The sequence below is a fragment of the Mugil cephalus genome, chromosome 14 (genome assembly GCF_022458985.1).
Source record: "Mugil cephalus isolate CIBA_MC_2020 chromosome 14, CIBA_Mcephalus_1.1, whole genome shotgun sequence".
In the NCBI taxonomy this organism is placed as follows: domain Eukaryota; kingdom Metazoa; phylum Chordata; class Actinopteri; order Mugiliformes; family Mugilidae; genus Mugil; species Mugil cephalus.
In genome coordinates, this window is record NC_061783.1 from 25,119,097 (window position 1) to 25,134,831 (window position 15,735).

Genomic DNA, 15,735 nt, shown 5'->3' on the forward strand with positions numbered 1-15,735 from the left:
GCGAGGCTCCGGCAACAGGCCACGCCCTCCTCATTAACATAACAGAGGCCTGCAGCCATCCACAGAACGGGACTGCACCTCATTACCATAATAGAGCTCCCCAGCCAATCAGAGAGCAGGACTGCAGCCGCCGACCCCGCCCCTTTCAATTTAAAGTCACTGCAGGCTTCGATTCAACCGCTTCCATCCCATAATAGATAGATAGATAGATAGATAGATAGATAGATAGATAGATAGATAGATAGAGTATGATAGATAAAGTATATACTTAGTTTTATATATTTAATAAAGTACAATCTATCTTATGTTTTTATATTATATAAAAATCTACAACATCTATCTATCTATCTATCTTTACGGAGTTTACCGTAGGCCCTTGAACGTGTCCTCGTCTATTATTCATGATCCACTCTGAGCGTTTGAACCACTCACCTCCACCTCGTCACCACAAACCACCTACTGGGCTCTACTACTTCTTTTCCCCTACAGGTTTATTTTATGACGTCTGGAGTTTCTCCATTCTCTGGTTTTCAGTTCCCACTTGCTGTCTGTGTTTCAGCGCCGCCTGGGGGAGGGGCTTAATTGGGGGTAGACAGCGATGGGCTTAAAGGGGAGGGGCTTAAGAGGAGGGGCTAAAGGGGAACAATAAGAATGTTGAATCTAATTTAAAATATTTGATTTTAAATATTTTCTTACATTTCTTTATTCTATTTGGATTTGACTCCGTCACCTTGAAACTATCACTTCATGCAGCGACAGCAATGAAACAATTTCCTCAAAGGATAAATAAAGTTTCTGAATCTGATTCTGACCAGTGGAAACTGAATGACAGGGGTAGGAAGGAAGGAAGGAAGGAAGGAAGGAAAGTGAAGAAGGGGATGGAGGAGGACAGAGACAGGAGGAGACAAGAGGCAGTGATCCTGTTACCAAGGAGACGGTAACTGTGGCAACGGAGCTTTTGACCTCCAGTCATCCCCCATCTGTTCTCATGACAGATAGATTAAGAAAGATGAGACATTTAAAATCAAAACTTAATTAATGCGCAGCATGCTGATGCTAAGCTAACACGAGGATCATGGATGCCAGTTACCTGGTAGTAGGAGGAATAATTAACCCTTCACAGGCTCTCAATGAGATACTGAGAAACTCTATAGTGTTAGAATACAACTGATTCATTTTAGAAACTCTAAAATTAATCAGTCTGACTATATATTTCTATATTTTGTGTTTGCGTTATGACTGACGGCCTGAATGATGCATGAGTAGCTTCTCGTTGTGTCTCTGCAGAGACGCAGTCAGAAATAGAAACAAAGAAGAAGAAGAGAGTTTGTTTCTGAGTCACTGCTGGAGAACGGGGTTCCTGACACTCTCCAAAACCAAGGAGGAGAAGAAGGAAAGAAGGAGAAGAGAGAGGAGGAAGAAGGGCCTCTTTATTCATTAGGTTCTGGTTGGCGTTACATCAGCTCTTTTTTGCATATTGGAAATTTTATTTTGTAAGTTTGTTAAACCAACCAGACCCTCCTCATCTTGTCTTCTCTCCAGTTTACAGACATTCACTCCTTATAAAGCTTAGGAGGACTGAGGATTTGTCTTTGACCATTAATAATGATCATCTCTGATCATCTCTGACAGGAACATGACGCTGGTCTTGTTTCTGTTGATAACGATAAAAGAAACAGAGCAGAAACCTGAGAGTTGTTCTTTGTTTACCTGTCAGAGGAAAAGAAAGAAACTACAGAGAAGACACAGCAACAAGAGATAAAGACAAAAGGAGGAGGATGTTACAATCTGAACCTGGACCAGACAGAGGAGGAGGAGGACGAGGAGGAGGAGGACGAGGAGGAGAAGGTTCAGTCCCGTCCCGGAGCTGAGATGCAACGAGCAATGGATGATTGTTACGATGGAGTCACCAACAGTTAAAGTCGGGGGAGGGAAAAGTGGACGTGGGGTCTGCATGGCTGGAGGGGCAGAAGTTGATGGAGGGTTGACGGGAGGGTCCCAGGCCAGCTGGGGGGCAGGTGTAAAGCTTGGTGGTGCTCTGGTGCAGCAGGTGGACAGGGCGGTGATGATGGAGAGTTGCGGGATCCATGGGACAGCCGGGAGGATGGAGGAGGACACTGGGATCCCGCAGGTAAGGAGGGGAAATCCTGCAGGATGACGATATCCTACTTGTTCTCCCGGTGAAGATGAAAATGAGGAGCTTGCAGTGAAATTCTTTTTCCTGGTGCAGGCTCTGATCTGTGACCATTCCTCCTGGTGGGATGGACTTGAACTTATCGGAGCCTTCGGTTCAGCCCCAAGAAGTGTCCCGGAGACTTTGGAGACGCTGGGTGGAGAAGCAGCTGTGGGGCGGTGGTGAACAGAGACAGACGCAGGGTGGGATGGAGGTGTCCTGATGGGACAGTGAGGGGCGGTGGCAGTATCCAAAGGAGTGGTGTTGGGGGTGGTGGGATCAGGTTCAGGGTGAGGTGGTGTGAAGACGATGGTGTCCAGGAGCTTCTCAGCTTCTTGGATCTGGTAGAGCGTAGAGATTCTTCCCTCCAACTCCTGGATCTTTTGGGCCAGGGAGGCCAGCCATGGCTGAAACTGACAGGACAGCAGACAGGGTCCAATGGAGGACAATATGGAACGAGGAGTGGACTAGTGGACTGTGCTGTGTAGACACCAACACATCGCTGAGGTTGGCTCCTGCCTACAGGGATCTTTTTCCCACCTTGTGAGATCCTCTGGAACTGGAGGCACTGCTGAAGCATGGACACAAGAGCCTCCCCATCTCCATTCACTGGTGGGCCTCCTCCAGTGGAGACTGTCCTCCTACAGCTACACACTCTTGTCTGTCCTCTTGAGGTTCAACCAGATTGTAGGATTCTTGATTTAGGCCCCAGTAAGGTTCACTGTCAGAATGAGAGCAGCCTCGAAGCATAAATGATGTCTATGAAACCTCAGAATTCAGAACTCAGAACAGGGAAAAACCAACGTGGCGGCAGTGATACTGGATGTAAAACATCTTACAGGTACCCTGAGCCCTACAGGTACCCGGACCCTTACAGGTACCTGGACCCTTACAGGTACCTGGACCCTTAGAGGTACCCCAGAGCCTTACAGGTACCCGGACCCTTACAGGTACCCGGAGCCTTACAGGTACCCAGAGCCTTACAGGTACCCGGACCCTTAAAGGTACCCCAGAGCCTTTCAGGTACCCGGAATGTCTCGGGATCTTAAATACACTTTGGACTAAACCATCTCTAAGATGCAAAGGTTAAAACAAAAACAACCAAACCAAGAAACTACAAATGTAAACAAAGAGTTTTTTTTAAATTCACCCATTTTATAAACAATAGCTTGTTCTGTCCATGTTGGAAGCAGCTGGTGAGTATGTGGTGTTCAAGAGCACCAGGTCCAAACAGGAAAACCTCAGCGAGACGGAATGATTAGAAATCAAACCAAACAAAAAAACTGTGTCAAATACTCAGCAGGAAGAAAACATGAAGGAGATGGATTTGGGTGCAAAAGATACGCATGATGAGATATGCATGTGAGAGACAGAGAAATATTCTTAGATTCTAATGAACGCTGTCAACATACAGAGACTAAGAACTGAGAATACTAAAAAGATTAAAAAAAAAAAAAAAAAACTCTCCCCTGACCTACTTTCACTTGGTAACTTCCTAAAGCAGCACACCTGAGTGTATCTGTGAAAATACTGAATAATCAGCCTCAGCCTCAGCTTTGGTCGATCCCTGAGACCGAGAAAGGAAAAGGAATCAACATCATTGAGAAGGAGAAAACTCTCATCTCATCTCATCTCATCTCATCTCATCTCATCTCATCTCATCTCATCTCATCTCATCTCATCTCATCCTCTTCCTCCTCCTCATCAGGCGAGAAAGGGGGTCCACCCTAGACAGGTCTCCAGTCCATCTCAGGACTGACACAGAGAGACAGACAACCAGGAGTTCCTGGAGATGCTTGAACCAGGACGTTCTCTCCAGAAAGCATCAGGCACCACCACACCACTGTTCTATACTGAATTTATTCTGGGGAGTCAAGTCTTCCTAACAACAGCCTCAGCTCCATTTGTCTTTGATGGTGGTGGAAGCCCTCATTAGAATATCAAAGATCATCTGATTCCTCCCAAACTGAGCCCAGAGCCTCGTCCCAGAGGAGACACACTAATAAAAAAAAAGAAGAAGAACGACTCTTTACATTTTAAAGAATATACATCATCATTTAAAACTGCAAAACATGAATGAAAGCTTGAAATTAGGGCGTATTGATCTAAATACCGATACCATGGCTAGTATCGATATGAGATCGATACTTGCGAGTTTGTGAGTGCAGCTTCTCTCCAGGTCTGTGTGCGTCAGGATCTCCACCCTCATCTGTAGTACTGATGCCGTCATTGAAATACATCTACATGGACTACACAACTATACAACTACACGGGACTACACAACTAAACAACTACACGGGACTACACAACTACACAACTACACGGGACTACACAACTACACAACTACACGGGATGCAGACCCACTTCTGTGGTGGAAAATGAATGAGTCAACATTTCCCTCTCTGAGCAGATTTTACATTTATTGTTACATTGTTGCTTTTGTTTACATTGTTATATTATATTGTTTATATTTCTGTTACATTGTTCCTTTTTCTTTTTGTTTCTTGTTTTGCACTAATGACTTTTTTTTCTGAAACAATTGCGTGTAGTGAAGGGAACTTGTTTAATGTTTATACTGTGAAACTGTTTCATGTTGTAATTTGTTAATAAAAACAGGTTTGTTTGCCTAAAATATTTGTCCTCTGCTTTTTAAAAAAAAAAAAAATATGAAGTTATTCGATGATCATGACGTTTGAAGCTCCACCTAGCCTCTTCACTAACAGTAACTCCTCCTAGCCTCCCAGCTAACAGTAGCTCCTCCTAGCCTCCTAACTAACAATAGCTCCTCCTAGCCTCCCAGCTAACAGTAGCTCCTCCTAGCCTCCTAACTAACAGTAGCTCCTCTTAGCCTCCTAGCTAACAGTAGCTCCTCCTAGCCTCCCAGCTAACAGTAGCTCCTCCTAGCCTCCTAACTAACAGTAGCTCCTCCTAGCCTCCCAGCTAACAGTAGCTCCTCCTAGCCTCCCAGCTAACAGTAGCTCCACCTAGCCTCTTCACTAACAGTAACTCCTCCTAGCCTCCCAGCTAACAGTAGCTCCTCCTAGCCTCCTAACTAACAATAGCTCCTCCTAGCCTCCTAACTAACAATAGCTCCTCCTAGCCTCCTGGCTAACAGTAACTCCTCCTAACCTCTTAGCTAACAGTAGTGCCTCTTAGCCTCCTAGCTAACAGTAGCTCCTCTAGCCTCCAGCTAACATAGCTCCTCCTAGCTCCTAACTAACAGCAGCTCCTCCTAGCCTCCCAGCTAACAGCTAACAGCAGCTCCTCCTAGCCTCACTAACAGTAGCTCCTCCTAGCCTCCCAGCTAACAGTAGCTCCTCCTAGCCTCCCAGCTAACAGTAGCTCCTCCTAGCCTCCTAACTAACAGTAGCTCCTCCTAGCCTCCCAGCTAACAGTAGCTCCTCCTAGCCTCCCAACTAACAGTAGCTCCTCCTAGCCTCCCAGCTAACAGTAGCTCCTCCTAGCCTCCCAGCTAACAGTAGCTCCTGTCTTTCAACACATTTCAGGATAAGAGTTGTTGTTGCTTATGGTGAGGACTGAAGTGGATTAAAAGATTTAATATAGCGTTTTTGAAGAGGACTCTTTGTCCTTTAATGGAAACTATGTATCCAGTATAAAAGCAAAATGCATAACTACCGCTAAGTTATCAAACGTAAATAAAATAAAATGGAAAAGGAGACTCTATGAGGACGTGAGTGTTTATTTAATCTGACAACTAAAGACTGATTCACTGGGATCAACGTATAGAACTGAAATATTAAAATGAATGAATAATGTTTTCTTCCCTCCTGTGATCTCTGACCCTGGTAAACCAGCTGGTCTCGTCATGACTCTGAGGAGAAGCTGAAAACTTTAAAACTGAAGCTTCAGTTTATCTCGTCATTATCTCACTTCCAAATAAAAACATGAAACGTCACACAGTCACATCTCTGAAGATGAAATCTCTGATAAACATTTAAACTTTATCATCAGCTCAGTTTCATGTGTTTATCCAGGATTTTAAACAAACATCCTGTCAGCTGGTCTCAGTTCAGTTTGGGTCCTGGGAACCAGACGGTCTCCAGGGTGAGGAGGGGTGAGGAGGGGTGAGGAGGGGGCCGTCAGTCCCACTCTGCCCACAGGACAGAGCAGCTCCGTGGGCTCAGAGGAGAGCATCACCCCCCGTCCTCCTCTGGAGCTCCTCCATTAGAAGGTTGGTTTGTTTCTAGAGAGGAGAAAAGGAGACGCACACAAAGTAAAACCCTTAATGACTCCTTGTTCAGCTCGGTTCCAACACCACGTTCTCCTCCACACAGAAGACGGAGCAAGAGGAACGTTCAATGAGGAGTTTCTCTTGAAACTAGTGGAACTGGGGCTGAACTTATCTTGACTTGTTATGAACTCATCTGGGCCTGAAGGGCACATAGAGAACATAGAGAACACAGAGATACAGAACACAGAGAATATAGAGAACACAGAGAACACAGAGAATGTAGAGAACACAGAGAACACAGAGAATGTAGAGAACACAGAGAACACAGAGAACAAAGAGAATATAGAGAAGACAGATAATATAGAGAACACAGAGATAGAGAACACAGAGAAAAAGGAGAACACAGAGAACATAGAGAACACAGAGAAAGAGAACAGAGAATACAGAGAACACAGAGAATATGGCAAACACATTGAACATAGAGGACATAGAGAACATAGAGAACACAGAAATAGACAACATAGAGAACAAGGAGAACACAGAGAACATAAAGAACACAGAGAATATAGAGAACACAGATATAGAGAACACAGAGGACATAGAGAACATAGAGAACACTGAGATAGAGAACATAGAGAAGACAGGGATAGAGAACACAGAGAGCACAAAGATAGAAAACATAGAACACACAGAGAAAGAGAACACAGAAAACACAGAGAACACTGAAAACAATGAGAACATAGAGAACACAGAGATAGAGAACATAGACAACACAGGGAACATAGAGAACACAGAGATAGAGAACATAGACAACACAGGGAACATAGAGAACACAGAGATAGAGAACACAGTAATAGAGAACACAGAAAACACAGAGAATATAGAGAACACAGAGATAGAGAACACAGAGGACATAGAGAACATAGAGAACACAGAAATAGAAAACATAGAGATAGAGAACATAGAGAACACAGAGATGGAGAACATAGAGACAGCAAACATGAGAGGAGTAATAATAAAAAGAGGAATATTACGATTATCATCGTCAATAAACCATAAAGAATGAGAGCCAACCCACAACCTTCTGCTCATGAGTCCACACGTTAATCAGAACCTGTTCAGCTGACATGACAGATTTAATCCAGAGCCGAGGACAAGGATTAAGCCTGAGGAATCCTTGGGAACCCAGCGGAACACTGAAGAACCCTGAGGAACCCCAATGAACCATGAGGAACACTGGAGAACCTTGAGGAACCCAAAGGAACCATGAGGAACACCGAAGAACCATGAGGAACCCGAATGAACCATGAGGAACACTGGAGAACCTTGAGGAACCCAAAGGAACCATGAGGAACACTGAAGAACCCTGAGGAACCCCAAGGAACCATGGGGAACACAAAAGAACCCTGAGGAATCCCAAGGAACCATGAGGAACACTGGAGAACCCTGAGGAAACCCAAGGAACCATGAGGAACACTGAATAACCCATAAAATTATTCAGCCAAGAATCTACAGGTGGATCATTTAACTTTAAACTGTTCACTGGGAGAGAAGTAGTCAGCTCTCCTCTCGCTGGACACTGTCAACAAGTTGGTCTGTCTCCATAGCAACAGGGACACATTAATGTGGACACATGGTGGACAAAGAAAGACACAGAAAGTTGTTGAAGGTGTTGAATGAACTCGTTCAGTGCAGATATGTTCTCTTTTTCCTGGAGTCTGTTTGATCATGAACAATGAAACGAATCAATAGAGATTAAACATGAAGGAGATTTAATCTGATTAATCTGAATTAATCCACATCAACCCTCAAATTAATCTGATGAAACATCTGAAACGTTCGACAACTCTAATTTTAATCAATGAATAGTTCCAACAAAACTAACCAGACAATGTCCTGAGGAGAGACAGTTTATTGTCTTGTCAGATGTTTATGAAGCAGATTGAACATGAGACACGAAGCATTAGCTTAAACTAATTCTACTTATTTAACTTTAACTTCTTCTCAGAGCTCCACCTCCACGTATTTCGCCCCTTTTATAGAAAACAGTTGAAAATGTTTTTAAACAGAGAAATAAAAGATAAAATCGAATGAAAGAGGCCGTGTCCTGGTGACGTCTCTGTGTGGGACATCCAGAGACACGTCCGTCCACAGGTCTGATCCAGGTTCTACCTTCTTCATCTCAGCAGATGTCGGTGTCCAGAGCGTCCCCCGTCCTCAGAGCTCTTTGGACGCTCTGCCAGAAGACTCCGGGATGTTGTCCAGCCTGACGCCAGCTCAGGTAGGTGCGTCTCTTTACCAGCTTCCTCATGCGGTAGTACGGAGACAGCTGCTGGGGCGGGACGTCCTCCAGAAACAGGAGGATCAACACGTCCTTCTGCTCATCAAACAGTCGGAAGCTGCAGAGGACAGAGGACAGAGGACAAGGTAACGGATCTAGCTTTCATTATCTTCTGGGGTCCTTTAGAGTCTATGAACCACGTGGAGACTCGACTGATAGAATCTGAACCTTTAGTCTCCATCTAGTGGTCTAATGGTGCTACTACAGATAATAAACAATGCAGCCATCTAGTAGTGGAAGTTAGCTTAGCATTGATGTGTAGCATGTAGCCTTGGTGGCTTTTAGCTTAGCATTGATATGTAGCATGTAGCCTTGGTGACTGTTAGATTATCATTGCTATGTAGCATGTAGCCTTGGTGGCTGTTAGCTTATCATTGCTATGTAGCATGTAGCCTTGGTGGCTGTTAGCTTATCATTGCTATGTAGCATGTAGCCTTGGTGACTGTTAGTTTAGCCAGTCAAAGTCAATACCAGGGTCCACAGAGACCAGGATCAGGAACATGGACTTGATGGTTGTGGAGATGTTCCTGGTTTACAGAAGACAGTAACCCTGTGTCACTGAAAAGGCCACGCCCCCTTAGGGGTGAAGACAAAGAAGAAGTTGCTGTGTTGTGTATCGTTCTTTGAACAATCTCAAAGATTAAAGAGATTTGCTCTGCTCCTTGAGAGAGAGAGGGACTAAAACCAAAGAAATGTTTGTCTTCAGGGCATCAACCAGGTAGAAGATGGAAAGCTGTGGATCCCTGAGTAGTCGATATGTGTGGCAAACAGTTTAGCACTTTAAGTGATGATGCTAATGTTAGCTAATTTCAGTCATCAGAGTATTTACTTTAATGTTAAAAATGATAAATTCATGTTAAGAAGTCAAAGTAGTGAATGTTGATGCTGAAGTGAAATGAGGTAACGACAGAGTTTAATTACTGTAACAAATATTTTTAATAAAAGGGTTAACGTTGGCTAAGCTTCACGCTGTATTTATGTCACGATTAATCGATTTAATCTTATGGAACGATTATGAATTGATGACAGATGTCATATATTACCCAGAGATTCAATGGGGTAATAGAGTAAATGTCTGGATATGACACCTCCGGCCACTGAGTGGACTCCTTCACCCATTTCTCTGTTGGTAGATGGACATACGGCTCCTGTTTTTAAAGTTTTACAATAGAATAGAATAGAGTAGAAATAGAAAACCTTTATTTGTCCCACAATGAGGAATTCTTCTATGTATCGTCACTGAACGTCGCTGGACTACAACATTATTTATGTGTCTGCCAGACTAACCGTAGCCATTTTGCTGCCTGTGGTTTGTTTTCACCCAAACTGGGGCGTGGCCTAATTTGCTAGTGTCATCCTTTGATTATTTTTAGGTTCCACCTCCCGGCTGCCTTGGACTAAAGAGGTTAAACTAAGGGTATGAAGAATAATGGAAGGCAGCGCCCCCACCTGGCCATCTGGATCTCTCTGGAGCACCACTCGCTCTGCAGGTAGTGGCGGCTGATCACACAGATGGTCTTCCTGCTTCCATAGATGGCGTCAGTGATGTTCTCTATGATGGGTTTACCTGTTGACACAGAAGAGAAGACACTGAACTGCAACTGTCTCCTCCTTCATCTCAGAACCCGTCCTCAACAGACTGAATCAGTCCCCAAAAAGAGACACAACACAGACAAGAGACTAAAGTAACTGCAGGAGCCAGAGCTGAAGACAACATGGTGGACATCAGGGAGAAAGGGGGATGTGAAAATCAGAGACAGTCATGCATACTTTAACACCAGGCTCTGAAAGAACAGAGATAAGAAATGGAGAAGTGAAAGAAAGAACAGACACTGTTCTTTCTTTTACAGGGTCCTGGGTGAAGTTACCTTCCCAGACCCACATTCTGTGTCTGTAAGCTCACCGTATAGTGGTATACCAATAAACACCCCGCTACAGCAAACCTTCATCTAAGGACTGTGAATATTGTTCTTCTACCTGGTTGGAAGTCTCTGTGGTGCAGACAGAGTCTCCAGCCCTGCTCTCCCTCCAGCACTGGGAGCATCTCTCGGTAAACCCAGTCCTCGTCGTGGACGTTGTAGGAGACAAAGGCGTCGTAGCGATGAGGAACTCCCTTCTTCCTGTTCCTGCTGTCATAGAGGAAGGCCAGGAAGAGGTGGAAGGCATAGGTGAGATGCCACCTCAGGAAGTGGTAGATGAAGGATGAGAGGAGAGTTAGAAGGACCAGAGAAGAGCTGGAGACGAAGAAGATGAGGCCGGTGTCCATCCAACAGGACTGGACGTCAAAGTCCAGCAACATGCTTCCCTTCATGGCCACAGGAAAGGCACAAGTGTACTGATGGGCGTTTACAACCTGAGTCTGGTTGTTGCTCTTCACCCACTGGATGAAGCCGGCGTTGGAGCATTCGCAGGTGAAAGGGTTGTTGTCCAGGTCCAGGTACGTCAGCACAGGGAGAAACTGGAAGACCGTCTCATTGATCACATTGATCTCATTCCCACTGAGTTTCAGAGATCTGAGAGCTGACAGGTCGGCCTGCGCCAGAAAATCCAGGGACTTGAGTTTACTCTCAGAGAGATCCAGAGTCTCCAGGTTTGGGATTTGTTCAAACAGTTCAGGGTCCAAATCTGAAAAATCTGTCTTCCCAAAGGTCAGACTCTTGAGCCTGTGGTTGAACTGAAATGTGTCTGGCTGCGGAGCAGAATTATAGATATTTACAGCTGTAAAGGACTCCAGATGTCTCATGGCCTCGAAGAATTCCATCGGTACTTCCAACGGCATGTTGTGGTTATCACCACTGCAGATTACTGTGAAAACCTTCACAGATTTTAAATGGTAGAAGGCTTCAAAGTCACTGGAAAGAGGACATTTGAGCCCATAGGTAATGCTGAGGTACATTGTAAGATTTTCCAAGCGCTCTAATCCTCTGAAGCTATTTTCATAGTCGCATGGAATAGATACAATAAGAGTTTCCAGGTTGTCCAGTTTGTCAAAGGTCTTATGTGGCACCCTTGAAATTTGATCCATCATCACATTCAAATATTTCAGGGACACTAAACCCTGAAAAGCTCCCCTCTCAAGGGAGGAGAGAACATTTTTGCTCAAGTCCAAGAACTCGAGTTTGTGCAGGCCCATTTTGAAGGTGTCTCCAAACGTCCACAGCTGGTTGTAACTCAGGTCGAGCAACTTTAGATCAGGGAGACTCTCAAAGACACACCTGTCCAGTTTGGTGATGTGGTTGTTAATCAGGTAAAGTTCTGCCAGGTGTGTTGTGTTCATGAAATCGTCACAGCCAAGCTCCGAAATAACATTGCTTCCCATGTGCAGGATCTCCAGGGAGGGGAGGCTCTTAATGTCGTCTGGTACCTTGGCAAGGTAGTTGGTCGACACCTTCAGGGACCTGAGTTGCTCCATCAAACGTATCGAACCTTTTGGCAACTCTTTGATGTAAGTCCAGGAAAGGTCCAGCTCAGTGAGCCGAGAGCAGTTTGCCAGGTCCATTAGGAATTTGTGGAGATGGTTGTAAAACAAATTCAAGGCTCTGAGTGTTGGTATTTTACAGACTGTAGCCAACAGATCTCTCTTTATCCACTCATCCATGTAATTCATCTGCAGGTATTCCAGCGAGTCAAGGCTCTGCAGGACCTTCTGGAGGTCTCCAAAGAGAATATTAGGGAATCTAAAATACAGGTGAGTTATGTTCCCCAGTAAAGTCTTGTCAGGTATGTCCCATTTCATACCAGAGTCTTGGCCACTTTGAGAAAGGTCTATCGTGTGAAGAAGAGGAAAGATCGGTGTTGAGATGCTGAACATTTCCAACTTACGATTATTTGAGACACCCAGCACCTTGAGGCCTGAAGGCTCATTCAGCAGCAGGTCTTTGGTCTGGAAGGAGGAAAAGTGGTTTGATCCAAGGTTCAGATTCTGTATTTGTGGCAGCTGTAGGATGGGCTGAATGTCCACGACTCGTTGGAGTCTGTTGGAGTCCAGCCTCATGGTTTGTAACCTGGTCAGGTACCAGAAGGCCGAGCTATGAATAAACTCAATCTGGTTGCCATCGAGGTCAAGAGCAGTGAGGTTGGACAGTCCTTGAAAGACATAACCTGACAGACTGGTGAGTTGGTTGTTGCTTATGGAAAGAGTTTCCAACGCTACAAGATCAATGAAAGATCCGTCATCAACATGAGTAATATTATTACAGGCCAGGACCAAAATGATCAGCTTTGACATCTGAGCAAAATCGTTTCTGTTAATCTTCTGAAGCTTATTGTACACGAGATTTACAGAGGCAGCATTTCTGGGGATGTCATCAGGGACGGTCACAAGTTTACGGCTTGCACAATCCAGAACAAGAACAGAGGAGGCCTCTTCAGGAGAGTCTATGATACAGTTTTTCAGAGAATACTCCAGAGAAAGGTTTACATGACACAGGAGAGACAGAAGTGAGACGAGAAGTCTCAGAACAAGATGTCTCATTGTGGACATGTTGGTGGAGTTCCTGAGAGGATGATGATCGTCTGGAGAGGACACACAAACACACACAAAGAAAGTGATTTTATTTATTATTCTACTTCACCAGTTTTTCAGTCATATTGGTTGTGTCTCCCTATATGTACAATGCATGTCTTAAAGTGTTCCTGCATCTCCAGTGTGCAAAGGAGACAGTTGCAGCTTAGTGTGTCAACATTTAGCAAAAAAAAAAAAAAAAAAGAAAGAAAATGTTGCTGTGGGACGTTGTCGGGTTGGAGCAGCCAGTTGAATTCACCTACCAATGGAATGAGAGTAAGGCAGCTATCACTAGCCAATCACAAGTGGGGGTGGGACTTGAAAGGGACTTGAGTCGTCAAACTCAGAAATTACTGTTTCCAGAATAAATTAAATAGCTGCTGCACATATTTTAATGTTCAGCAAACGGTGACAACATATCAAACTCATTTTTCTCCTCCTAGTCAACCTGTAACATGAACGCTACAATATCAGAAGTCTGAAATTTCCAAGTTTTGTCGAAGGCATCATCCAAGGCAGTGTGTTGCTACAATTAGCACAGCTGACCCACATTTAGCACAGTTAGCGTACGGTTAGCACCGTTAGCTTATGGTTAGCAAAACATTTGATGTTTTTTTTGTCTTTCTAGAGTAAATATTGTGGATACATGTGCGAGTTAAAAACAGGGCTCCATTCTGCTTCTCTGACAAAATCTTTACATTACACGTACTTTACCGCGAACATAGGCTTGCAGTTTAAATTCTGTACTGCACTGCTTTGGCTACAGTTGTGGAAAAAATCTTGTGTTCAGTGTGTAAATTGTGGCCGGGATGAGCGTGGAAAGAGAAAAGTTTCACGCAATTTCAGGGACCTGCCTTCACTCTGAGTGACAAAGTCACGCACTCGTCAGAAATTTTCATGGTCATTGAACAGTGATCAAAACCTATAAGTCGTATTAAAACGAGGATTAATACACCAATACACAAGGCCTGTGGCTACATTTTAACGTTTAAATGAAGTCTCTAGGTCAAACCATGCCTGAGCAGTACGCTTTTGAAAAACTATTTTTCACGTTATTTTTTTCGGCCATCCCATTCACTTTCAATGGGAAATTTCTCGCAAGAAAAGTAATAGCACACCAATCCCGATCTATGGGTATGGGTTCTGAGTATGGGGGGCTCCAAGGAACAATGGTGTAACGTGTGTGTGTGCATGCTCCACAACCACTGACCTGGTGTGTGACCCCGGAACAAAAACAAGAAGAACCACCTGAGGGATAGCGCCATCTATCTGCACCAGAGGTAGATCTACATTACATATAAGATTAAAAAAAAGCTGAACTATTCTCCATCTGGTTGTTGTTTAAATGCTGGTCTGACACATGAACGACTCCAGCTGTCAATTATATGACATAACAGGTTGTCCAGTAAGGAGCCATATTACCCCACTGAAAAGACACATATCGCCCCCTAGTGTGAAGGAGGAGGACATGTTCCATCAGTTATTAGATTTTCTCTGTTGCATGTAAACTGGGACAAGGACGCATTCAGAAAGTAGAATATAGAGCATAGCTCCATTAAGCTGTGGGAGCTGCAGGGAAACGCACTGACAAACACCAACACTAACTCATAGTTCCTCTTTGCCTAATCAGAAGATCAGACTCAATGATTCTGTGTCTGTTTGTGCTGCTATTGGGTTAGTACACCTTCTGTATCACAAAGACAAACAAAACATGAACAAAATTGACCCAACAATACCCACAACTTGATGCAAAACAACCACAAAGAGGCAAAATAATCACAAAGACACAAAAGATCCACAAAACAACCACAAAGAGAAAATGTCATAATGTCCAAACTGCTTCTGAAAGTTGCCTCACGCTTTTGTACGTTTACTTAAATAAGTAATGACATGATGACTCTGGCTGTATGGACTCTAGAGAGTGTAGAGTACTGACTCTGTATAGTTCCCTCATCATGACTTCACTCCTTTGTCTTTGTGCAGTGAATCATTCAAGCATGTTTAACTGTTTTCATTCATTATCTTCAACCTAATCCTAAAGACATATTGGATTTATTGATTAATTGAAAGCAAGTTTAATATTTTACTCATTCAAGTTCTTTACTTTTATTGAAGTGAATTAAAAATCAGTGAATTACTCACCACCATCAACTGTCAGTCAGCTCATCTCTCAGAACTGGAGAGAAGTAGCTTCACTTCCTCTTATGTCTGCATTATTTCCTCGATTTAAGATGACACAAAATATGTCACTGTTATTTTTTCACCGTTTAGCAGAAAGCAACAGGAAAGAGATGCGTTGGTTGATTAGACGTTTCTATGCGGCCAGGTTTAGAAAGGCCACATTCATTCTGACACTCTGCTCTTTTAAGCCCAACCAGGGCTGAACACTTCCGAGTTACACTTTCTGATACAACTAAACATCCACAGATCAGCTAATGGACATGACATTAAAGTCTCAACTGCTTTAACTGAACTTATGTTCCAGGAAATAATGAAAGAAGCTGCATTTGATGTTTGTTAAGAGA

General features: G+C 43.8%; 1 protein-coding gene across 1 annotated transcript; it reads right to left on the reverse strand.

Moving 5' to 3' along the window:
* Window positions 1-8,272: 8,272 nt before the first annotated feature.
* LOC125019748 (toll-like receptor 13) lies at window positions 8,273-13,286 on the reverse strand. Its single transcript, XM_047604714.1, has 3 exons — window positions 10,684-13,286; window positions 10,156-10,273; window positions 8,273-8,764 (listed from the first exon to the last, which is right to left on the reverse strand). Exons 1-3 carry the CDS (start codon window positions 13,187-13,189, stop codon window positions 8,548-8,550), a joined length of 2,841 nt encoding a protein of 946 aa, XP_047460670.1. The 5' UTR covers window positions 13,190-13,286; the 3' UTR covers window positions 8,273-8,547.
* Window positions 13,287-15,735: the final 2,449 nt, after the last annotated feature.

Excerpts from the sequence above, each read along its gene's own strand:
- LOC125019748 (XM_047604714.1), bottom strand. The coding sequence starts at position 13,189 with ATGTCCACAATGAGACATCTTGTTCTGAGACTTCTCGTCTCACTTCTG. Across the intron at positions 10,274-10,683 it reads CCACAGAGACTTCCAACCAG|GTAAACCCATCATAGAGAAC; the intron begins GTAGAAGAACAA and ends CTGTGTCAACAG. Across the intron at positions 8,765-10,155 it reads AGAGAGATCCAGATGGCCAG|CTTCCGACTGTTTGATGAGC; the intron begins GTGGGGGCGCTG and ends TGTCCTCTGCAG.